General features: G+C 41.6%; 3 protein-coding genes across 8 annotated transcripts in view; 2 read left to right on the forward strand and 1 right to left on the reverse strand.

Moving 5' to 3' along the window:
• ACSL5 (acyl-CoA synthetase long chain family member 5) overlaps positions 1 to 4,247 on the forward strand; it is a 29,437-nt gene extending 25,190 nt beyond the window's left edge. For all 3 annotated transcript variants that reach the window (XM_081006400.1, XM_081006401.1, XM_081006399.1), the window contains exons 18-21: positions 726 to 869; positions 1,164 to 1,265; positions 2,602 to 2,673; positions 3,437 to 4,247. In XM_081006400.1, the coding sequence (XP_080862526.1) occupies positions 726 to 869; positions 1,164 to 1,265; positions 2,602 to 2,673; positions 3,437 to 3,574 (456 nt within the window). In that variant the 3' untranslated portion in view covers positions 3,575 to 4,247. The remainder of the gene's footprint in view (positions 1 to 725; positions 870 to 1,163; positions 1,266 to 2,601; positions 2,674 to 3,436) is intronic.
• Positions 4,248 to 6,185: 1,938 nt separating this feature from the next.
• Positions 6,186 to 16,814, reverse strand: ZDHHC6 (zDHHC palmitoyltransferase 6). The gene is made up of 11 exons (XM_081006454.1): positions 16,659 to 16,814; positions 13,853 to 14,331; positions 12,784 to 12,875; positions 12,445 to 12,604; positions 11,592 to 11,753; positions 10,125 to 10,178; positions 8,866 to 9,033; positions 8,537 to 8,578; positions 7,964 to 8,109; positions 7,834 to 7,874; positions 6,186 to 7,229 (listed from the first exon to the last, which is right to left on the reverse strand). Exons 2-11 carry the CDS (start codon positions 14,117 to 14,119, stop codon positions 7,126 to 7,128), a joined length of 1,236 nt encoding a protein of 411 aa, XP_080862580.1. The 5' UTR covers positions 14,120 to 14,331; positions 16,659 to 16,814; the 3' UTR covers positions 6,186 to 7,125.
• Positions 16,815 to 17,135: 321 nt separating this feature from the next.
• Positions 17,136 to 25,138, forward strand: part of VTI1A (vesicle transport through interaction with t-SNAREs 1A) — a 242,338-nt gene continuing 234,335 nt past the window's right edge. Inside the window, exons 1-2 of one of the 4 annotated variants that reach the window (XM_081006458.1) lie at positions 17,136 to 17,433; positions 19,689 to 19,747. In XM_081006458.1, the coding sequence (XP_080862584.1) occupies positions 17,340 to 17,433; positions 19,689 to 19,747 (153 nt within the window). In that variant the 5' untranslated portion in view covers positions 17,136 to 17,339. The remainder of the gene's footprint in view (positions 17,434 to 19,688; positions 19,748 to 25,138) is intronic. The other 3 variants (XM_081006456.1, XM_081006459.1, XM_081006457.1) reach the window with 3 other exon arrangements.

Genomic DNA, 25,138 nt, shown 5'->3' on the forward strand with positions numbered 1-25,138 from the left:
GACTCTCGGTATGTTGCAGCAATAAGCATTCCCCATGTATCCTTCAAATAGCAAGATTAATTAATACACCCCAGAGTGTGCATTCTACTACAAGTTGTGAAATTGGTGGTGGATAATACAGCCAGAGGGCATGCTTTCTTGCATATAGTGCACTGTGGATTAGGAGATATGAGGCACTAAGGACTCTCCCAAAAGCTACTGATTGGGTTTGTTATGAATGCACCATTCAAAGATTGAATTACTGAATATGGCACCGATGCATTATTCTTAAAGCATTCTACTTGGCCTACATTTACATAATGCATTTTAAACCCTATGACTTTAAGCAGTCATGGCTTTCCACAAAGAATTCTGGGAGCAGTGGTTTGTTATGGGGGCCAAAAGCTGTTAGGAAATCCCAATTCTCCTCACATAGCTGCAATTCCCAGAGTTCCCTGTGAAGAAGGAATGATCATTAAACCACTCTGGGAATTTTAGGCCAGTGTGGTGTAGTGGTTAGTGTGTGGGACTAGGAGCTGGGAGACCAGAGTCCAAATCGCCACTCTGCCGTGAAGCTTGCTAGGCCAATCACTGCTTCTCAGCCTAACCTACCTCACAGGGTTGCTGTGGAGATTAACTAAAGAGTGGGAGAATCATGTACATGACTTTGAGCTCTTTGGAGAAAAATGTGGGATATAGATAGATTTCTAATCCTGTCTCCAAACTTGTTTTTGTACTTTCTGCAGAGTGGTGCATTGAAGATAATTGACAGAAAAAAGAACATCTTCAAGCTAGCTCAGGGAGAATATATTGCACCTGAAAAGATTGAAAACATCTACCTCAGAAGTGCCCCAGTAGCACAGGTCTTTGTGCATGGAGATAGCCTACAGGTAAGTGTGCCCTGTTCAGAGCTGTATCTTCAGCCACTGTGCTAACTGGTTTCTAGGGCCAGACAATTCTATCAGAATGGTCAGGACACACACTGCTGCTGAGATGGGTGACTTGCGGGGACATAATGACCTAATGGATTGCATGATCATAGAAGCTTACTTCTTTATAGTATGACATGACCATTGAGATCCAAAGGAACTCAATGTGCCCAAGTGGAAATCTTTGGGAACGAGTACATACAACACACCCACACCCATTTTTTTCTGGAGTTTGAATGTTCATTCTTCCTACAGTCATTCTTGGTGAGTGTGGTGGTTCCTGATCCAGAGACCCTTCCAGAGTTTGCAGCAAAGTTGGGAGTTAAAGGTTCGTTTGAGGAACTCTGCAAAAATACAGTAAGTGCCTTTCTCTCACTTTGTGAAGATCCAAGGTTACTGAAGATAAGAGTTCATTCGGTGAACTTGAAGGGGAAATTGTCTGATTGTAAACTGGATTTCAGAGTTCGATAATAAAAGAGCCAGTTTGCCTCTTGACTCTCACTTGGTGTTTGGATATGCAGTTTTGCATGAGGTGATATATGAGTCTTTTGTGCCATAGCACATAAACTTGTAAATAGCTGCTTCCTGCTAAAATTATTAATGTATACCCAATCCTACAATACAGCCTACTAAACTAGATTTAAGCAAGGTAGCTTTTAAACCAAGATGGGAGGAAATTGGATATGCGATTAGAACAGTTATTCTAAATTGTGTGTTGGCAACCAAGGCTGGTATAGTGGGTTAAGCGAGAGGAGCAGGCAATTATTATAATTACTTGTCACTGCAGTGAAAGTTTTTACTTTAGCAGCATTTTCATGTCTGAACTTGCATGTTAACTTCGTATGTATCTTGAGTGTGCTGTTTGATTAGAAAGTTGTGCTAGTAAAACTCCCCATGTTCAAGCTTAACGCACACATTTGCTGAGGTGTGAACAACTGCGTGTTAAGAAATAGACAGCAATCCTGGAAGTGAATTTTGTGTGAGTGCAGTATTTAATTTGCTTATAACCTCTCCCTTTGAGGTTTTTTAAAAGGCTTTTGAGGCAATAGTCCTTGTTTCTACTTTTTGCTCACAATACTTGCTAAGTGCATGGCTCTGTGAGGGTCTCTTCCCACTCCACCACCAAGCCACACAAATTCCTTAAGAATTAAACTGCTTTATGGTGTCAGGCTTTAACAACCAGCGGATTGGGCAGCTGTGGGTGGGAAAGAATGTGTGTTTGAGGTCTATACATTTCTCTCAGATTTCTAAAATCTAGTGCCTTCCTTAGCCTGAATGCACAGAACTGAACTCATTAAAATTCCAAGAAACACTTTCTAGCACAATGTGAGATTTGACTCCTGAAAAATACTCCTGCAGAACAAATGTGAATTCATTCCATAAAGTTAAGATTTGTAGAAAGGGAAAACCATTGGCTAAAAATATTCCACAGTCATGCTGACTGGGATAGAGGGGTGACTTACATCAGTAACCTGCTTCTGGAAGTCTCTGTTCTTCACCTTGTTGCTACCATATATAGGTTAGTTACTGGTAAACATAAATCTGTTATGATATTATGGGACTACTTGCATCGTTTCCAGGTCTGAAATGGGTTTTCATTTATGTAGTCTTGGTCTCTAAAGGCATTAAGATAAACTTATAAGTTTTTCAAACCCGCTGGTTTAAATCCTACCAATATATTTTCTGCTTCTAGGTGGTGAAAAAAGCTATCCTGTCAGACATAATCAGGTTGGGGAAAGAAGCTGGCCTCAAGTCATTTGAACAAGTGAGTATGCAGTTTGTTCAAGGCTATTGCTGTTAAGTGGCTTCAAAGAGAATGAACTCTTAACGCAGATCTCCAGAAGTAGAGAGACGGGTTTCTGCATACTCCGTTTGTGTTGGAAAGAAGCTTGAATGCATAAAACGGCTTATAAAAAGATTTAAATCAGCACCATAATGTTTCCATAGTACTCTGCCCTTATCCCTTTACAAAAGGAATTGAGTGTGTCAGAGATACTGGAGGAATAAGTTGGTCTTAAATCCCCGGACTTTTGTAAATGTGGAAATTTGTAAAAGTGAAAATTATAAATAAATAAATCTCTGGACTTCCAAGAGGTTTCAAAGGTATCTTGTCATCCTAGGACATGTAGTTCAGATTTCTATCTCAAACTTTGATCTCTGACAAGTCCAGAGATCTGCTGCAATGCCTCTATTGATGTGGGGCAGGCATCCAACAACCAAGAATTATCACACCAGAAATCTGCATGATACGCTCCATACTGTAACAAATGGTTATAGCACTTTGCTCCTAAGCAAAGGGGCATTTGGTGTGTTGTGAAATGGTGGCTGTCAACAACTAGCTCTTTTGATACAAAAAGAAAATAGGGGTGGGGGCCTGTTTGAGGAAATACTATAGACTTCCTCGATCCCAAGGGCTTGAGAGTATAGCTTCTCAAAGGTAAAGAGGGAACCTTAGTATAAGGCAAACTGTCCACCTCAGACAAATGCATAAGGCACTATTATGACAAAAATATTGTCTCCACAACCAGGTGAAAGATCTCTACCTCCATCCCGAGATGCTCACAGTTGAAAATGGACTGTTGACACCGACACTGAAGGCAAAGAGAGCAGAAGTATCCAAATTCTTCAGAAGTCAAATTGATGCTATCTATGCTGCTAATATGTAGTTAGGGGGCGGGGAGCCTCAGCTAATTGTATTTACAGTGAACTGTGAAAGCACTTGGTAGGCCCTAAACAGCTGAAAAATGAAGGACCTGAATCAACTAAGTGTCCTTTCCTCTTCAAAGAAAAACATGTTTGGCTAAAGTAGCAACTCGTTGTGGTGAATCTTGTGTAATATACTACGTTGTTCAAATGGAACATGCCAGACTTGTATTCAGAGCAAAGCTGCCTTTCTGTCTCAGTGACTACTGTTGTCCCTTGTGATTTGTATAAATCTAAATGAAATGGGAAGAACTTGATGATAGTTGCCGTATGTGGAAGATAGTATGGGGAAGTATTTAAGACGTCTCTTAAAACTATTGATGATTCTAACGGCCATAATGAGATTGTATAGTACCAGTATGCTTAAACACTAACTTAATCTAATCGTACTGAAAGGCTCTGCCCCATGTAATATAGTCTTGATTTGTACGGTCATTTACTCTAGCTTTGTATATGCTTTTGGAGAAAAAGCCATGAATGCCATCCTTCTGTGGTGGGTGCTCAAATGCCTCATTGGCAATAAATGTACTTAATGCCTATTTTTTAAAGTCTGGGTATCCAAATTTCGCTAAGGCGCAAACTATTCCTGCTGGCTGAAAATGTATGTGAAAAATAAACTGACAGCACTTTCTGAAATTTGTGTCTTTTGACTTAGTACATCTTGTACTCTGAATTCCATGAAGGTAAATATCCATTTCTCAATACGTGGAAGGATACTTCCCTTAAGCATTTATAAAATCTATTCAAAATTTAAGGGTTTTGGTTTTTTTTAGGGAGGGGGACATCTTGGATTACCAAGACTAGTGTCTCATTTCCTGTACAGATTTAAGTTGCCCTTAATGTCAAGGCGCATGTTTATTAATCTGACCTTGGCTCTTACTGGTTACAAGTGCTCCAGCTCTCTCTGCAACCCCAAAAGCAAAGTGCTCAAAGATGGTTTCAGGGACAGGACTGTAGATGAGTAACTAGAGCACCTTTGATCTGTTGCAGCATAGACTAGTAACAGTAGCCTGGGGTGAGGAGAAATACAGGCATTAAACACAGCATACAAATGGGGGCCGGAGGATATAGAGGCGAGATCTGTCAGGGATGCTTTGCAACTTTTCCTATCAAAGCACCTCTTTCCCACCAAATCAGAGCTATTTGTCTATATTCTTTGAAGTATCATTGATCCTCTTCACCATCAGTAGGGCTGCTTCATTATCTCTTAGTGGGTTTTCTTCTTGGTACAGTAGATGCTGCATTTGCTTTTGCCTAGCGTTGAGCACAAAGGATTTGCTACAGTCCTAATCCAGTCTTTATAAAAACCCACAACTATCTGACTTCTCTTGTATCGAGAGTTTGGTTCTAGTTTTCAGACTTCATAGAAATCCTGGTTTCTAAATATGTGATAGGTGGTCGTTGCATTAAATCGCTCATTTAACCTGAAGACCAAAACAAAACTGAGAAAACTAGTGTCTACACCTGTACAACTAGCAGCTATCATGATTCTACATGCTTAGACTACATGACTAAGCAGGGCTTTCAGAACCTGAACTGATGTCCACCAAATTTAGTCCAGCAGCATCTAGAAATTCTACAAGTATGAAATGAGAAATGGGCAATGAGAAATCTGCTATTCAGGTGTCTCAATTTTTGGTTGGGTAATATTAGTTAGTGGGTGATCTGGGTAGGATATTTAATTTGCAGGGGGGTTGCCATAAAATCCAACCTTTTGAATAAATAAGGTATACTATTCATTGTATCGAAGTATAGATTTCAATGGAAGTCTCATAAGGTTCAACGAAAAAAGCAGAAGATCCAGTGGATAAGTTCATTCTCTAGTCAGTTCATGCATAAGGTCCATACATGTAAAAGTATCTATTCCACCTGTCGGTTCAAAGAGTCCAATAATCCACATGAAGGGTTCTTACAGTTCCACAGAATCCTTTCACAGAGTCTAAGACAAGGCTTTCCGGAATATTAGCCTTGTTTCGCCAACCTAGGCTTCATCAGTAGTGGATCTTATAGCACGACTGCAACCACTACTATGCCGTAAGATCCACTATCCTGTAATATATTACATATGAACCTGTTCTACTGATGAAGCCTAGGATGGCGAAACAAGGCTAATATTCCGGAATGTGAATATTACAGAAAAGTGCTGGGTGTTGTCTTTGGCTCTCAGAATTTGGCTGCTTGCAGGACCACCTTCTACCATGGCTGTAAAGAAAAAGTTTTAAGTGTGTTTTAAGTGCAATACACAATGTGACACTAGATGGAGATGGTGAGCCTTATGGAAAATTCAATGTTTTTTTAAAACTTTTTTTTAAAAGGTTTTTCAGAATGTTTTTGATATGTGTGTAGATACACCCATGTGAATCTGATGGGACTTTACAACCTTCACTGGAGGTCCTCCTGTTTCTCCCACTATCTGATGTTAGAAGGGGCACTGAGAGCCTTTTCAGTTGTTGCACCCTGTGCTTAGAATGCCCCCCCCCAAGAGAAGCGCCACTAGTATAAACTTTGTCTTTTCGACACCAGAGAATAGTTTAGTTGTCCAAACATTACAACATCTTATAAAAATGGCTGTCATTGTTGTTCAGTTGGCTTTTATTGGCGTTGCTGTTTCTCCATGCATTTTATTGCTTTGATTACTGTATTTTAACTGTAACCTGTCCTACGCTGAGGGGCAGCTAACAAATTTCATGACAAAAAATTAACACCCGTGGCCTATGAGAAAGAAGTTCAGACAACCAGAGGATTTGGCATAGGAAAGAGAAGAAAAGGAGGTCCTGAGTTAAGACTACCTGCTTTAACATAACTAACAATGGGTCATTTGTTCATCTAATTCTCATCAACATACAACCTATTAAAGTCAATTTTCACGTCATTCAGCCATCAGTGCAAACAGGAATAACTTAATGAAGGTACTACACATACTATGTGGTATTGTGTCTTTAGGCTCACGACAAATATACAACTTTCTATTTACTACAAAAATTTACTGCAAAAATTCTCCAGCAATTTAGCAGTAAGCTCACCTGCCACTATGCACCATAGAATAATAATACATACATAATACATGTGTGTGTGATTCTGGGGGGAAAATGCACATGATTTCAAAATTTAAAACAATCCTAGGTATCAAATCTTTTACCAGCATTGACGTTCACTAAACCAAATGTTTTTCCCAGCTTCCAAGGTGGGGGTGAAAGGCCAATGGAATGTAATATAAAACAAGATACTTTTAAGTGAGCAGTACTAAAATTAAATACAAAGGAAAACAGGTCAAATGTTCTGTCCTGCAAAGTTTTAATATCAAAAGGCATTAATGGAATGGCTTTCTCCATTTTATAAATGGCAAAAAGTACTTAAGATTATGGCACTAGGGGAGCCATCCTTGTGAGCACTCACACATACGAAAACACTTTGCTATAGATTTATGAACTGAACAATGTACAGAACATTTCAAGTAAAAGGACAGTGGTCCAAAAGGAACCTTTCCGTTTCCACAAGCAAGGCAGGGAAAGGGTTATCTTGTTTTCTTCTCCTTGTCCAATGGCTGATCTGTTTCAGAATCATACAGGCATTTCTCTACGCACCTCCTTGGAAACCAGCCTCTGATTCTGTTGCCATCTAGCAGTGAGAGAAAACAGCAGAAATTAGCCATAAAACATAGCATTTCCCAGACATCTTTACTTCCCTACCTCCCCAAATCATTGCGGAACAGGGGGAGCCAAATGGGGTACTCTCCAGGTGATGTTGGCTGTTCTCTAAATCACAGAGGTCCAGCAATCTCTAACCAAAATAACACACTTGTCAGTTTATGGACAAGCAGTTAATATTCTGCTGAAACCTAGCCTAGATATGGTAAGTGTCAGCAGATGGATGGTGAGCACATTGCTCTTGTTTGGGTCACTAGTAGATGCTGTGTCAATCTGATTCTCCTTTTCTGCAGGTTTTGCATGCTGTTTGCAAGCTACTCTTAGGTTATCTTCGGAGGGCCTTGCCCTTAGAACTCGAGAACATGAAAGCCTCATGTTAGATAAATGTTTAATTTTTAATTGTATCAGACCCCCCACACCTATTTCTCCGGCCAGGGCCTGGTTCTGTTTCACACTTTTTGTGTTTGGAAGCATTGAAAAGTAATGAATTTGGGAAATCAGTTTTGGATTCAATTGTAAGATTGAAATGAAACACTGTAGTTTAAAAAGTGTAATGCACACAAATGCAAAATTACCATCAGTTGCCGAGTCAATTTTGTCTCCATACATCCAGTGTCTGAAAGATAATAAATAAATTAATTGGTAAAACTGTTCACCCCAGGATTATCTTTCAGTGGAACTTTGAATAACAAAATAAGTACTAACTTCAAGCCTCTGGTGGCTAAAATCTGATCCCCTTTGCGAAGTGAAATTCTTGGTTCTTCAGTGCATGGAGTCGTGATGAACGTCCTCAAGCCTTTTGTAAGAGGGCAACAGGCACCACTGTAGTCTTCTATTGCTTGGTACCGCACCTGAAGGTTTTGTCAGATTCTGTTAAAAATGCATTTCTTGATGCTACTTGCTGACTACAAAGTGCCTTATCCATGCTGAAAATGAGACATGAGCTCAGACTTCTGTTTTCAACTGGTGGTGTTCCTACCAGGGACCCACAGGAGTAGTCAACTAAAAAAAAGATTAATTGTGGGAGACTTGGGGGCCACAAAAAACTTTTGGGGGTCTGGTACATCTATGAGTTAGTTACCCCTGCTATACACTATACACTTATGCTTTATTCTGTAATGAGACTATCACATGCCTAGCAGAAATGCTTCCCCCCAAAATTAACTTCAAAATCCTATTATCTTACATTTTTAAAAATAAATTATATTAATAAATTAATTCAGCCCAGGCAGATTTCAGTGCAATATGCTAAAACACCAGCAGTGCAGACATACTTACACTTCTCACTCGCTTGTCTGCTTTTTGTTTCAGTTGCTCTATCTGCAAAAGAAAACGTATAGGAGAATTAAGACTGGCCCAGTTCTGTGGTATTTTTGCTGGAATCATTAAATGGGTTGGATATTGTTAACTTCCTGCTCTGAATGTATACTGAGGCATGTGGGGTTTTCTTTAGGGATTACATTTTCTATTTTTCTGTTGTTATTACTGTTATCTGCTTTGAGTGTCTTTGGGGAAATAGACAGATAGACAGGAGTACAATTTCTCAGCTTTCACTATAATTAAGTTAATCTCATAGTGGGGGGAGGAGGTGAAGAATAGTAGCTTACAGTCAAACTGTACTGATGGCAGCCTTCCTTTGTGAGCCACTCCAAGCCATCGCCCTCTGGGTTTCCAGACCATGTGAACACTTGCTTGAAATTGTTCCACTTGCTTCCCAGGTCATACGGAAAAATAAAGGTCTCTCTTGTTTGGTAATATTGGATGCGGTCTTTGGCCTGCAAGTACAATGCGACAATAAAATCCTAAAGCTAGTTGTAGGCACAGTCTAGGGATTGTATGTACTTTAATACATAAGAAGCAGGGGAGAGTGAACGGTGGCTCTTTTGCCTCAGAAGAAATCATGCGCAACTCCAAATGAAATGGACAGTGACCAGAAATAGAATTAAAAGGAGCTAGCACCCAGTGTACTTGTCAGGTGGAGGAAAAAAAGAGAAACCCAGTACTCAAAATTACATCCCAGGACATGGATAGCCTTCCACATATTGTGAACTCTTACAGCCTCAAATATCATGCCAGTAGTCTGGGATGATGTAAATTATAGACCAGTAACATGTGGTTTGATACTCCTGTACTCGGGCAAAATGAACCTATGAGGAGTCAGAAGCATCGCTACAATTTGCAGGGTCCTAAGGTAAGAGTCTGGCGGATTTAAGAACCAGAGGTAAGGAGCTATGATATATAAGTATCTAGGCAAATAAGCTTTTTAAGACTTTGTATTTTTAAGACCAAAAATAGATTATTATTATAGGTTGAGGTTCTTTATATAATGATGTAGAGATTAAATGAATCAACTTTCGTCCAGAGAGATGGCTGTGGAATTTTATGTGAAGTATCAAAAATGTGCATTTTTAAAAGACGTAATAATAAGAAAATTTCCATTTCAAAACTGTCAGTATCACACTAACTTTGGTTTTACTAACTTGAGTTGCTTTTGTAAACTACAAATGTTTCACATTTGTACATCTTGAACAAATATTATCTAATACAAGTAAGCAGTAAATTCTTTGTATTATACTGACCTCTAGTGATACAGTCACAGTGAGTATTAAAAGACTATTTCCAGTTTCTGGAGCTGCTGCTCACTTTATTGTCTGGATACACAACACATATACAGTATTGCTTAAGTGTGGGAAACACTCATCAATTCAATGGAAGAAGTAGCCTTGTCTTTATGGATCTTTATGGAGGGAAGCATCTGCAAAGGCTTCCCTCCATTCAATGTAAAAGGGGGGGGGGGTGTTTCTCAGCTGACCGAGCAGCTCTAATGCAAAATATATTTTTAAAATGCATCAGAACGAAATCCTACCTTTTCTTCAATCCATGATTCTATTGAAGTTTTGTTTCTTAAAATGACTTTCAACTGAAAAAGAAAAGGAGAGAGAGATTTATCCGCAAAAGTGTATCAAACCAAAATCACTTAACAGGGTCTGCATTCAAGACCCTACAGAGAAACATTTTTATGAATTATATTCCTTCATTTATGCGGGATATCTCTAGGTCGTTCTTTCTTCAAAAAAGCTCAGAGCGATGTACATCAAAATAACACAAGGAATATAACAGTATGTATAATGTAACATTGCCATATATGTAGGTATTTGGGCTATACAGTGGTGCCCCGCAAGACGAATGCCTCGCAAGACAGAAAACCCGCTAGACGAAAGGGTTTTCCGTTTTGGAGGTGCTTCGCAAAACGAATTTCCTATGTGCTTGCTTCGCAAGACGAAAATGTCTTGCGAGTTCCTGCGGGGTTTTTTTCCTTTCCCCCCCCTTTTTCCCAAGCCTCTAAACCGCTTATCAGCTGATGGCTAAGCCGCTTAACAGCTGATGCTAAGCCGCTTATCAGCTGATCGTTAAGCCGCTTATCAGCTTATCGTTAAGCCGCTTATCAGCTGATCCACTAAGCCCGCTAAGCTGCTAATACTGTAGCACTAATCCGCTAATGGGCTTGCTTCGCAAGACGAAAAAACCCGCAAGACGAAGAGACTCGCGGAACGGATTCTTTTCGTCTTGCGAGGCACCACTGTAGTGATTTGCCATACCTACATTGCTTCTGAGGAGTAAACATTCTGTTACCAGATTACAAAAACCTGTGCAAATAAAAATATTGTCAGGTGACATCTGAAAGCCATCAATGAGGGAGACAGACAAACAACTCAGGTGAGATTATTCCAGATGTGGGGCCTACCAAGTAAATCATGGTGGAACCACAAGTTGAGTCTTCCACCCCTGCTTGATCTTAAGGACGAAATGTTTCATCATCAGAATAGTCATAAATAAAAAGCAACTTTCTAAAAGCTCAACCAGTTAAGACTACTCTCTGAATTGTTCACCTCTATAGCCATGGTGGGGAACCTCTATCACGTGGGTCTAACTAGGCCCAGGAGGGGTCTGAATCAGGCATGTGACTGTTTTCCCCAAACCACTCTGACCTGCCCAACACTTGTGGGGATTGTAATGATGCAACTGGGATGGGCTGCACTACTTAGCTGCCCCTCCGGAATTCCCAAGTGCACTGATGAAGCCTATCAGCTGATGAGTGCTGACAGCGAGCAAGCTGAACGAGTGCTGTCCGCCTTGATCAGCTGATTGGCAATGATGGTGCACCTTCAAAGGAGCTCATCTCAGCACCAAAAGATGACCCAGAAGACACAATGATTTGCAATATAACAAGGCTTAAAGAATCAGGTCTCCCCCCCTCCCCACATCATGGGTTGGTGTCCTACCAAAATCTCAGAGATTTTAGCCATTTTGTAAGAAAAACCATCAGACTCACCTGGATAACAAACAACATACCAACAGCTATAGTTGTTCCCAATGCCAGCCCCAAAGCAAATAAAGATGCAGCAAATGCAGACAACCCAAACGGGATGATTGGGCGGGGGTCTCTTCTGGCGGCACTCATATCTATCTTGACAGAACTCCAGCCAAAGGATACCTATGAAAGGAAACCAAGAACAGCAATTCAGGCAAACTGCTGACTGAAGAAGCAAACAGCAGGAATCTTTCCTCTGCATGACAGTATTTTGGCAGTGCCTCAAAACTCATTGAGAAATTTTACTACACGCCTAAGCAAGTTGAGCATCTCAGAAATTACGTCTTGCCTGAAGAACATATTTGGTGCGGTCCCCATTTTAAAAAAGATAACCCAAGCTTGCACAGATGGCATACACACTATTTTGTGCTAAGTACCACTGGGGGAATCTGATCTCCCAAACTCGGAAAGAACTTTTGAATGCATTGATTACATTACAAAGTCTCTCTCTTATTAATATTACTTTGGTTTGCTCTCCTTTTCTACTCAAGCTTAATTTCTTAATTGCTTTAAAACATTCTCAGTATTAAGCTGTGCCTGTGAGATTCTTTGCAGAAAAGCAGAAAAGCCAACTTGTGGTCAGAAAAAAATAATAAAGAGGACACAGTCTAGACATGGGACAAAGCAAAGGTCACATGTTTACGAAGAGACAGCAGCAGTATCGGTGCCAGGATGGCATGCATTTGATCACACGACAAATGACACCTGTTATATCTGCAGATGTAAAACACGGTAGGGTTAAAGAGGGATGGAGCACCTATATTTCCAGACGTTAATTAACTCAATTCTGTAGATGTCAAGAGCTTTTTCTTACCCTGTTATAAAGCTGAGTGTACATGGTCATGACAAAAATGAAAGCAGCATGGATACATCCAAGAGGGGCTAGCAGAAGAAAGAGAGTGAAGGAGGCATGATTCTGAAACCCACAGCAGTTATTGATCCAGGGACAGTGATGGTCCATCTTCATCACACACCTAAGAAGCAATCCAAGTTTAATAGTCCTGTTCAACAAACACACCACCAGCCAGTCCTTCCTACTCCCAATTGCTAAAGCTTAATTAGTAGCCACTTCCAACCCCATTTTTAGCAGATCTGGGTATTATATGATTATTAACCGAGCACTTGAACAATATACAAACATAAGCAGTTGTACCTGTTACACTTTCGGCAGTGATGAGAGCGGGGAGCCTTGTAAGACTGGCATATTTTACAGTACTGTAGATACATGCAGTCCTGAGAGTTTTCCTCAAAAACAGAAAAAAGAAGGCAAATAAGGAGCAAGTCTCTAACATACAGTCTGTACTTTCTTTTGCTATTCTGTCTGGGTGTAGCTTCCTCTCTAACTGCGTTGAGCAGTCATGAGATGGCAATCTCAACCTTCACCCATAAAATCCCCCTGCACTACCAACTTTGCAGGAGAATTCAGTATATTATATTCATTTGCATAATTAAGCACCAATCCCCAGAAGTATTAACATTTCCACTTGTGCTATGGGGCGCCAGAAATTTACAGAAGATAAAACTGAAATTCCTAGGCGAGCAGTGGGAAGCCTGTGGCCCTACAGATGTTGCTTGACTCCATCTCCCACCAGTCCTGGGCAGCATGACCAATGGTGGGTGAATGATGGGTACTGTAGTCCTGTAGGATCTGGAGAGCCAAAGGTTCCCGTCTCTGTCCTAGGCATTTGTCCTGTTGTTGTTTTTCCCAACATCTCCCTTCCTTTGCAGTCCTAGTAAGTAAATACACATTAAATTAGGTTGTATGTACCGCTTTGGTCAACAGGACTTATTTACAAGGAAGCCACCAGAAACGGAACGTGTTTCTAAACCATCTTGTTCCAAGGAAAGAAAATTTTGAAAGTTCCCGTTAGAAGAGAGTAATCTGACTGGCAGCTAATGCACAGTCAGTACACCTTGTCACCTGGAGGCAATTTTTACTCACCAGAGGCCACCAGGTGATCATTGAATTTGACTTCACATATGTGGTGCTGATTTCATACTCAACAAACATTGCTCAAGATGGTGACTGAGTTATCGGTGAATTTCCTATTGTGCTCTGCGAAAATTCAGCTCCCATCTTGACCTGATTCTACAGATCATAAAACTAGGTCCAGAGATCCTGTTCTAGGCTAGGATCTGGTAGGTTTGGGAAGGAAGCTGTGATCACCAAAAAAGAAAAAGAAAAAAGTGATGGGTTAAAAAAAGATATCTCATTTGCTTACTGGTTTCCATCCAAAGGGAACGTATCCAGGCCCAATAAACATGGCATTGAAGTAATTGTAGAGAATCATAACAGTCCAATTGATGAGCATGATGAAATTGATACTTCCTCCTGTTGTATCCAAAGGCCAGTACCACAGAACAGCATCGATCATAGCCATGGCAGAACATATTGCTATTACACTGAGAGCTATGATGGGGCCCCAGTGGCACAGTCTTTTCAGTTCATGGAGATTTTCAAACCTGATAACTGAACAAAGCATTCCCATTTTGCAACAATGTGAATTCCTATTTCAGGTGGTTCCTTTCAGGTATATGTTTCCACTTGTCATAAGTTTTCATCTCTATAGCAATGGTTACATGTCCAAATAGCAAGTGCAAAGTAGCTGGAGTTAAGCCATTTGCGGTATCTGGTAGACTCATCAGGTGTAGAAGTTCTTCAGCATGAGTGTCTGAAGGAAAGGCTGCCTCTACCACACACCTAAACAGAGGGAGAAAAAGTAAACAATAGTAATAACAATACTTTCCAAGATAAATTATTTGGATTAGAAACAAAAACAGCTTGGCAAATGTAGCGCTGCTTCTCACACAGGCCCAGTTCAGACATAACAATGTCAGACCAATAACCCACAGTTTATTGGCTTGAAAATGAGCCATGTGTCCTTCAGACTTCGTCCTTGTGCCCTTCATTCCCTCTTCTGCTTATTGCCCAGCTCTCAGATTGTGAAAAAGCACCATTTAACATGAAATCTGATTCATCTATGGAATAAGAACAGTCACAAACTATGATACTTCTTTTGGTTGGGGGGGGGGCGGGGCAAACCAAACCAGACAATAGCCCTCCTGTCTATTCTGACCCATCCGGTAAACACAAAAACAGCTATTTATTTAAGGAAATGAGGCGCAATTATTTCACTAAGCAGACAGAACAATCTTCCTGTTTTTGAGTTACTCATCTCAGCCTGTTCTTGAAAGCATAAGGAACTCATCTTGCTGTATCCTCAGTACTTCTTGGCAAGGATTCCAAGAAACGTGAGACTAGAATCATGTGTCCGATGGGGCTATCTTTCTTCAAAGGGATTTTGAGACTCTGGTAGTTTGTGATGTGACCGTGAGTTCAGCTTTTCAAAGAAAAGGAGACTTGGTAGCACACACCCCTTGAAGGTGCTTAAGCAGCTATTTGGATTTCAGCCACTGCTTCCAGTCCATTCAGCTAGTTATGTTTTCCTCTTGTTAATGTACAATGAAAGAATAAGGTGTCCATCAGGCACCTGTACATTTAAAGTGATTTTGCATTATAACAGATGAGGGAGAAACAGCAGAGGCAACATTCAGCCTGTCATTAAATATAATCAATGTATGGAACACACACTATTTCTTTTGCACAAGTTATAAAATAAATAACCAAACTGCTTAACTGAATGATTTATTTATTTGTGGCCTTTGCACACAAATTGTGAAAGTTAAACTTCTTTTAAACCCCAATTGCCTACTGGCAAATATATTGTTGTATTTTGTTACAGGATATTGCCGACTTCCAGTCAGTTAACAGAAGAGACCAAGAAACTATCACAACTCTACATCAGTTACATCTGAATCACATAATCTACTCCAGGGAGTTACTCAACTTTAGGTGGAGCTTCCAGAACAGAGAGGGTGAGGTTTGCCCAGAGCAGGTAGTTCTTACAATTTTTCCATGACAACATATGAACAGCTATGGGAAATTTGGGGAATACTTATTGTGGACCTTGTTGTGGAAAATGTCATCATAACTGGTTGCTACTATGTCTGCTCCCACATTCCGCTTGGCCTCAGGACTATCTACTTTGCCTTGGTCATTTCGTACAAGTATCGAAGCTTAGAAGCTTGCATAATTTTTGGCTTCCAAGAGTCAATTTCACCGTTCCACTTGGCAGTATGAAAACACTAAAGGAGAAGCTATTTAGTTTCAGGCCAAGGGCCTAGAACACAAAATAAAGGGAAATGTGACAAAGCTGCCCCATTCTAGCTTACTAGCACTGAACTGCACAGTGAAGGAGAGAAGCCTGTAAAATGCTGGAGAGGAGGAGGAGAAGGAGAATTTATCACTTAGACCTTGCCCATCTGGTCGTGCCTCCCCAGCCGCTCTGGGCGGCTCCCAACAGAATATTAAAAACACAATAAAACATCAAACATTGAAAACTTCCCTAAACAGGGCTGCCTTCAGATCAAGCAATTTGATGGGAGGAGCACAAACATAAAACTTTCTGCAAATAATTAAAAAAGGAAATCCTACTTCAGAAAGCCACTGGATGGTTTCTTTAAACCTCCAGAGGCTTTTTTCCCCAGGGCTTGTTGCCATGGCGTTGGTCTCTCCATGAGAACTCTTTAATAGAACCCAAATAACCGGATAATAATTAAACGCATCCCTAAAATACGCGGCCAGAGAAGAGAGGGAGCAGGTCTTGCACCCGCTAACTAGGGCCTCTCGGCATTTCGGTCTCTTAGCGGCTGCGCAACAGGCAGCAGTTCCACAGGTGAAACGGCATCGCATCCTCTTGCGGAGGAAAAGCGCCACCTGTTGGGTGCCTGCCTGGCTGGCAGCAATCGAAGACCCAGAAACAAAGAGGCGGAGGAGGAAGGGGTCGAAAGGGAGCCAGGAGAGCGGGGCGAAGGCAGGTCGCGACGCAGCCGCTCCTCCGTCCCGCCCTCCTGCTCTCCCCAGAGGCTGAAAGGGATTCCTCTGGGATTCCTTGGCAGAAGAGAAGGAGGAGGGTCGGGTGGCTCCGCGGCCGCCCTTCCCGCCCGGGGCAGAACAAGGCGCCTTACCCGCGCAGGGCGAGGGTCACTCCAGCCAGAGGCTCCGCCGCGTCCTCCCGAGACGGCGCCCGCCAGCCATGCCCCGCGCGCCACCTCCGCTCGCTTGCTCCCTCGTTTGCTCCGCGCGGCCACTTCCCCGGGGCACCTTGGTAGGACCCGGACGGATAACCCTCCGGTTCCGCCCTCACTCCGTCGCGCCCTCACCAACCTGGCAGGTGCGCTCGGAAAGACGTCCCTCAAATACAAGCAGCGCACATTTTCCGTGCCGTCGGGATAAACGGGATCCGAGGGGGCCGCCGTTCTGTGGCGGGGAGCGAGCAAGTTGAGCTCTCTGCCCATGCTCGGACTAACTTGCGAGTCCGATTCAGCCCGCCGCCTGATTTTAGAAGCCGACCAGCTTGCCTTGCCAAGGAGAGGTTGGAAACGGGCGAAGGCGGTCGGGCGGTCCAGCGGAACCTTGCCTCGCGGCCGGCGGCTCCGCGGGGGAATGTTGTTGATGGAGCGCAACCCGGAAGTCTAGCGCTGACAGGAGCAGCGGCTGAGGCGAGTTTGGTTTCCTCGGCTGCCGGCGGTGGTGGAGAAGAAGGAGGACGACGAGGAGGAAGAGGGTCCCGTCAACTCGCCTCTGTTCCTCAAAGGGCCGTTTCGCTTGGGCTTTTCCACCTCCACCCAGACTTCTCCGCTGCCACGATGTCCTCCGACTTCGAGGGCTACGAGCAGGACTTCTCGGTTCTCACCGCGGAGATCACGAACCGCATCGGGAAGGTGCCCAAGTTGCTCGGAGGTGAGCGGTGGCGGCTGAGGAGGGTTTGCCTCCCGGCTGCGGCACCTCTTGGTCTCTCCTCAGCTGGCCTCGGGTGTGAGGCCAAAAGAAGAGTCCCGTGGGATCAGGCCGGTGGCCCCTTTTAGTCCAGCAGCCTGTTTCCTCCATGTCTGTCTACGAGAAGCCCGCAAGCAGGACGTCAGCAGAATAGCTCCCATCTCTCTGAGGCTGGGTGGGTGGGCTACTCCAGAGTCCGGACAAGCTGCCCCACTCGCTTTCTGTTGAGTCCCATCAGTGCCGGATTTACGTACTGTATAAGCTAAACAAGCTATAGCTTAGGGCCCTACTCTCTTGGCCCTCCTCAAAAAATTTCACTATTAATATACTTCTTCTTAATTGTATTTCAGTTCAACAATTACTTTGATAAAATACATATTTTGTTATGTGCAGATGGCTTTAGATATCTATCAGGTCCATAAATTACCACTCAACACAAAAAACAGCGACCATTTGTTGTTGACCAAGGACAGCTGGACATATAAAGGGCCCCATTACCTTCAGTAGCTAGGGCCTCATCAAACCTAAATCCGGCCCTGGTCCTAGTTATTGATCCATTTTGCTGCTTTTCGTCAGTGTACGGTCCTTAAAATCAAGTTCTTTCTCAGATCTGTAGCCAGTCCGGTTGTTGCTAGTTGAACGCACCATTACAGAAAACCGTATAATGCCCTATGTACACCTGTTTTGAAGTAAGGCCTTCTGACTTCCAAGTAAGTGTGCAAAGAATTGCAGCCCCAGAGCCTATTCAAACAAGTGCCTACCTGGATAGGGTGGCTAGTGCCAAGTGGAGGCCAGCGTTCTTGCGCCAGCACAAGCCACTGTCAGCAGCCATCCTATCTAGGTCAGCCTGTGCTACTTGATAGATGTGAAAGACCAAAGAATTAATCCCAAATAGCTGAAGACAAGTTGTGATGTGGGAGGGACATGTGAGTTATGAGATGAGAATAGTGGTGTAGTGGATAAGGGAGCATTGGAACTGCAGCTCTGGGACTTTTTCCAGAGGAGATGTGATGGCATCCTCTGCCAGAGCAGCTTTTAGGTTTGATTGTGACACATTAGCATGGGAAAAGTCATGCAATTTATTAGGCTCAGCATGATTGGAATCCTATACATGGTCTCCTGGGAGTAAGCTCCAGTGAACTTAGTGGTGCTGACTTCTGACTGCAAAGACTTAACCAGAGCTTTGACAAAAGATCTTCAGCCAGCTGAAATGCAACCATTAGATTTTAATTAGAAATGCAGACAATCTTGCAGAGAGATATTGCCATTTGCATTGCTAACATTGTGTGAAAGAATAATAATAAATAAATAAATTTTAAAAAATAAAGCAAAAAAAACTAAATTAATTTAATTTGGTTTGATTTGATTTGTAATAATTTGGAAAATTAATAAAAATAATTTGAAAAAAAATAAATAAAGCAAAAAGGCTCTGTTGCTTCAACCAGGTTTATCCCAGGACGCTATGCCCAGGATTGCAGTCTGGCTGGTTGTATCAAATTAGGTATTATGCTATGTACTACTGCTCTTTGGTATGCATATAATAATGGGTCAATATATTTGGACTCTCCTTGGGACTACTATGATGAACTCATGTACTTCAAAATGTACCACAACACTGCTGAATGAAAATAAACAATGTTGGGTTAAAGTAGACTTTCCCAACCTCTACCAGGCCTGCTGGATCAGCCCAAAGGCTGATCTAGTCCAAAATCCCATTCCCCCAGTGGCCAACCATATGCCTATGAGAAGACTGCAAGCAAGACCTGAGTGCAACATCACTCTCCCTACTTGTTTGATTACAAATTGCATCCGCCCTGCATATTGGCTGTGTATTCTGGAACTGATTGGAGTTGTAATCCAAAACATCTGGAAATCACAAGAATTTGGGTGTGTGGATTAAAGGCTTAAAAACCCCCCACAGTTGTGTAGTAGGGCCAGACTCTCGCCTTACAAAATACTCCAAAGATATGATCATTAACTCAAAATCCATGGTTAATAATAGTACAGAGTCCCAGAAAATAAACACCACACCTTTCTCCAGGCACACACAAACAAAAACTTGAGTACCACAAACGTACCCAAAAGAGACACCCACCTTTCACACGAGTTAAGCTGCAAGAGTCTGTTGCTCTCCAAATGACAGAGGAAGATGAAATGAGTATAGAAGCTCACATTAACAGAACTGTTTTCACTGGTGCTCCCTCCCCCTTTGCTTTCAGATGAGAAGAAGCAAATGGTTTCAAATGTGGAGAAGCAGCTGGAAGAAGCAAGAGAGTTGGTAAGTTCTCAGTTCTGCAGAAGTGCTGCCATATGAGAGTGGGAGCAGGGTACATTGGTGTGTAGAGGTCCTTGCTTTGGATATTCATTGCCTATTTCTCAGATAATGTCCATCTTTTATTAGAGGTGGGGAATAGCTCATGGAACGTTCCAAATGTCAAGGTAGGGGCAAGCAGACGAAAGACAACAGAAGTAGCTGCAGAAGACTTGAGAGGAGGCAAAATATCCAAGAAGCTTACTGGAAGAGGTAACAAGAAAATGAAAAGATCCTAAAATGAAAGAGTGTTGGAATATAGTTTTGGCAAACAGTTAATCTCATGCTGAGAGATGGGAGTGAACTCGAACTCTTTGTTGAGTTTGATGGCACCAGTGCAACTACTTTCTCAGCAGTTCACACACTGAGTCATACAGGTGAGCAGTACAGCACGATTGGCTGGTTGCATCTGCTGGAAAACTAGCACTGACTATACAGCAGAACTTTGTATCTAGGGAGAAGAGGAACAATATAGGCATAATGATACAGGATTTCCCCATTATCCTGTTCTTAGTTTTAAGGGGTTTGGGTAAGCCTAGATTGACCCACAAATGTGGGAAAGGACTACAAACCTTAAAAATTCCTCCAGAGGGTGGCCAAAAAACCCAGGGAAGGTGTTTAACATTGTGCAGGCTGTGCTAGAACAAGCAACTTGTCTGGATCTCGTCGTAGCTTGGCTAGAATGAGGAGTGGTTAAGAGATAATTGTAGGAAGAAAGCAATGATGGGTAGGTGATCGGCTGTGAATGCTCTTTTTGTGTGAACTGTGCATGTTTTGAGCGTATTACAGTTGACAATGAACTACTGGCTCACAGATCTCTCCCTAGTCAAATCTGCTTCCTGACATAGACTTTGGAGCACACAGATCTAACTGGAAATCTGTGTGTCACTGACTACATCAAAACTCAGTAGCTATGTAAAAGCATGACTGTCCTTTTTTTTTTGTTTTTTGGGTACCTGCTGTTTGTGTTTCCATGTAAACAGGGGTCACACAATGTTTGTTTCTCTTGACATGCTTCATTGCCTTGTCACTGACATCATACTGTGCCTCTATGCAAGATCCGGAACAATTCTCTGCTCCTCATCCCAGCTCCAACTTTGAAGCTGGAGCAGGTGCTGGGTTTTCTAATTTAATTGCTTTACATTAGAAAAGGTAGGAGGTGGTGGTCACTGGTTTGGCTGCAACCTTGAATCAGGGAGCAAAGCAGTGCGTATATATGCCTGCTGCATTGTTGAGGTCATGGGCGTAGTAAATAACTAAACATACTTAACTAACTGACCAGTTGCATTGGAGATAATTCAGTTCTGCCACCCCCTAACATAAAGCCTGCCTATAAATCCTGGCTATGCCCATGGTTGGGGTGCACAGAGGCTAGTCAAGGGTCTCAGCTACACGGGTCAATGATAATGTTATAAGTGTGTTATAAAAATGTGACACCAGATGGTGCTGTAGAGCTGCAACCCAAAGTCAATGGTAATTCACATTGGGTTTTCATATTTTTTAAAATTATCTCTGTAGATCCAGCCTAGGAAGCTCCCCCATCCCAGCTTTTTGACTCCAGAGTGAGTGCTGGCAGCTTCCTTTACCTTAGCACAGCTTCTCTGTATGGGGCATGTGGCTGTGGAGTGGACAAACCATTGTCCTTCCCTTGCTGCATACCTCTGTAGCCCAAAAATTGGAATGAAGCCAAGGGCTTGTCACACTTGTCAAAGGGCATCGGCATACTTGCTATGGTGAGCAAAAGGGAGGAAGCCTAAGAGTAACCGAAGGAGTGGGATCTGTGCCTGTATGTATCTGAGTGGCCTTGTTTATACAAACATGCATGAAATGGTGGGTTCAGTTTGTGGGTATGAAAGAGAATGAATCTCCTCACTTTCTTCCCATACCTTCAGTTTTGTAGGACTACTTCAGTTGCTGGCAGAATGATGAATACAATAGAGTATAGCATCTGTTCCTTGGAGATGCTCAGGGAATGGATTTGTGTGGTACTTGGGCTCTTATAAATAACATCTTCTGGGTCAGATTAGCTAATAACTTTTGAAAGTATACTAGCCTCTGTATGGAGGTTGCTACACATCCACTTGGCAGTGTAATATATGTGGGCTGCTTATCTTGTGGAGAGTCACCACAAAAATGCCATGTATTCTTGCACAGCACCCATGCTGCATGTTCTTGCTGGTGAATGAGATGCCACAGATAATGCAGATCCTCTTTTCAATAGCTTCTATGCAGGGATTGTAATATGTCAATTGGTCCTGGTTGCAGGCATCTCTGGTACCACTTTTACTTTTACCCATTTGGTATGCTATAACTTAGATACAGACAGACAGCTATAAATAGATAAAGGTAAAGGGACCCCTGACCATTAGGTCCAGTCGTGGCTGACTCTGGGGTTGCAGCGCTCATCTCGCTTTATTGGCCGAGGGAGCCGGCGTACAGCTTCCGGGTCATGTGGCCAGCATGACTAAGCCACTTCTGGCAAACCAGAGCAGCGCACGGAAACGCCGTTTACCTTCCCGCCAGAGCGGTACCTATTTATCTACTTGCACTTTGATGTGCTTTTGAACTGCTAGGTTGGCAGGAGCAGGGACCAAGCAACGGGAGCTCACCCCGTTGCGGGGATTCAAACCGTCAACCTTCTGATTGGCAAGTCCTAGGCTCTGTGGTTTAACCCACAGTGCCACCCACGTCCCTATAGATGGATAGATATAGTTTAAATTTATTGTGAATCACCCTGGACTTGTGAAATGAAGGGTAGCACATAAAATCAAACTAAAAAAATATAGTCCCATAAAACAGCATACTAAAATAGCAGATCAAACAATCCTATATTACCGTCACCAGCGGGATTTAAAATGCCTACATGGATAAATAGGTTTTTGTCTGATATTTAACCCTAACCCTGGGCTTTCAGAAAAAGCTATAACCACTTATATATAGTTCCAAAAGGAATGTTCACTAACTTCCATCATGTTTTCTGCACAAGACTATTTTTCTTCTGTCTAAGGATTTTCAGTCTACCTGTAGGGCAGTGGAGCTAATGAGATGAAAAAAGGTGACTGGCAGTTTAAAAATATAATATATACAAGAATAAATAGCATAAGAATAAATAGCACAAGAATAAATAAACAATCGGAACCTGTTGAAAAGCCTGACAAATGAATAAAAAACCCTTCAGTTGTTACTAGAGGGACATTGTGTCTAAACCAGGTTAGTCTCAATGTGGGGAGGAAATCTCAAACCAAGTAGAATTCTTATGCTGGAAAGCTGGACCATTACAAGTCATATATATCTGTTTCTTATCTGTATAGAGAAACAAGCTAAAGCATCATCGTTAATGGTGTACAAGACCTGTCCAAACCTCCATAATGAACTGTACTTCAGGATATACTGTATCTCCCTTTACCTTTTCAGTCTCATCCAGAATTGTATTTACTTGAAGTTTTCTGAGCATTCATTTTATCATTCCTTAAAGAGCTTCCCCTATTTCATGATTTACCTTTAATTTCAGAGGTATGTAGGGTGAAGCTTCAAAGGATGGTGAGAAATGCTGAAAGTCTGATTGCAACTGGGAAACTTATTTTTAAGAGCAATGAATGAACAGTAATCCAATAGCAGTCCAAATTGGATTTTGTACTATAGCTTAGATTCTGGTTCTCATATTTACAATATTTCATGTAGAAAAATAGGTCAAGACTAATTAAAGGAGAACTGATGTATCCTTCAGCTCTTGAGGTGTATAAGGGAATGTTTATCTATCACATTTTATGGATTGGTTAAAGCAATCCACATAAGGTACTCTGACCTTTGACAGATCATTTAATCTATACTTTAGCTTCTTTGATCAACATGTAAGGATGACAAGGAAATTCCCTACCTCACATAAGTGATAAAGGTAAATTATTAATTACAAAAGGCATTGATAACTAAATAACCATAGGTTATTTAAGAAAGAAAGAAAAAAGCTCCTGTTCATTTTTTTTTTTTAAGGACACTGTCTCTTTGTGGTAACCAATCACTCAGTCTACTTCTTTCTGCAAAATAGTTCTCTGTCTTTTTTAATGTTGGAATGAGTAGAAGTTGAGCTAACAGCTCATTATTTTCCTCCTTGTGTCATAATACGAACAAAATTGGCGGACTTTTCTCTAAGATTAAAAAGAATATCCTGTTTTAACATTTCCATCCTAATGATGATCTTCATTTAATGTACTTCATTTTTTGTTCATACTTTTGTTTTCCAATCTTGTTGCTAACACTTTTAGACAGGTGGTTAAAGCAATTATTGACTTCCAGCAATTACTTAACATGTTGGTGATTAATGTCAAGGCTTGCATATAAAAATCAATTTTAACAAAACTGGCTAAGGAATACAACTCATTAAAAGGTCTCCTGAACAGGTTGAAGTAAAAATCAAACTTGAAACATTGCCACCCAAAGCATGCAGTTTTTACATAGCAGTCCTATGGTGGGATTGGATTTAGGCAATCTAACTCTGCTCATATCAGGTTGCTGATCATTTGTTTCTTCAAAGTTAAACTAGCTAATCATTTTAATTGCTTCAATTCATTTGTTCTTCTTGGACAGATTCATGATTCTAGTCATTGTCAGGAGCTACACATATGTATATGTTGCCAGTGTGAGATCCTTTGGAAGGAGGAGTGGGATATAAATTTAAATAATAATAATAATAATAATAATAATAATAATAATAATAATAATTTATTTTTATTGTCTATGCTTTCCCCAGATCTGCTAACATTTTACAAGGAATTTGTGGAAAGGGCATCTCTGTGCACAAATTGCCAGATGTGGGTTAATGGGTCCAGTGAATATGTAAATGAGACAGATAACAGTTTTGTAAACTGATGTAGAAGTACTTGACTTGCTTATACTATCAGGATCTTACTTTCTGTATCTTACTATCTGCACAAAGGAGGAACATACAGTGTTTCCGCCTCAATCCCTTATTTTTAGGTTGTTCAGCTATCAGTAAATTAGTAAACTCTGCACATTGCTCAACTGAAACAAAGAACGTGATATTTTTATACGATGCCTTATCCTTAGAGGAAAGAGACGATTTCCACTGTCTTTGATCTTTCCAAGGATTTTGTTGTTCCTAGCTTACTGCAACCTGTGTTTTTTCACCTTTGGGGAAAGATGTATAAAAGATGTTTGTGTGAAGGTGCCTTATATTGAGTCACCCGCATGAGCCACCTAACCTGGAACTGTTTATGTCCACCCCCAAAAGCTCGCCAGAATCTCTAGAAGAAGCTTACTCATCCCTGTTATCAAGGAGCTTTTGTTTGTAAAGCATACACATAAATACATCCTCCCCGAACTTCTTTAAGAGGCCTGAGA

Source organism: Podarcis pityusensis (genome assembly GCF_964106645.2).
Source record: "Podarcis pityusensis genome assembly, chromosome: 5".
Classification (NCBI taxonomy): domain Eukaryota; kingdom Metazoa; phylum Chordata; class Lepidosauria; order Squamata; family Lacertidae; genus Podarcis; species Podarcis pityusensis.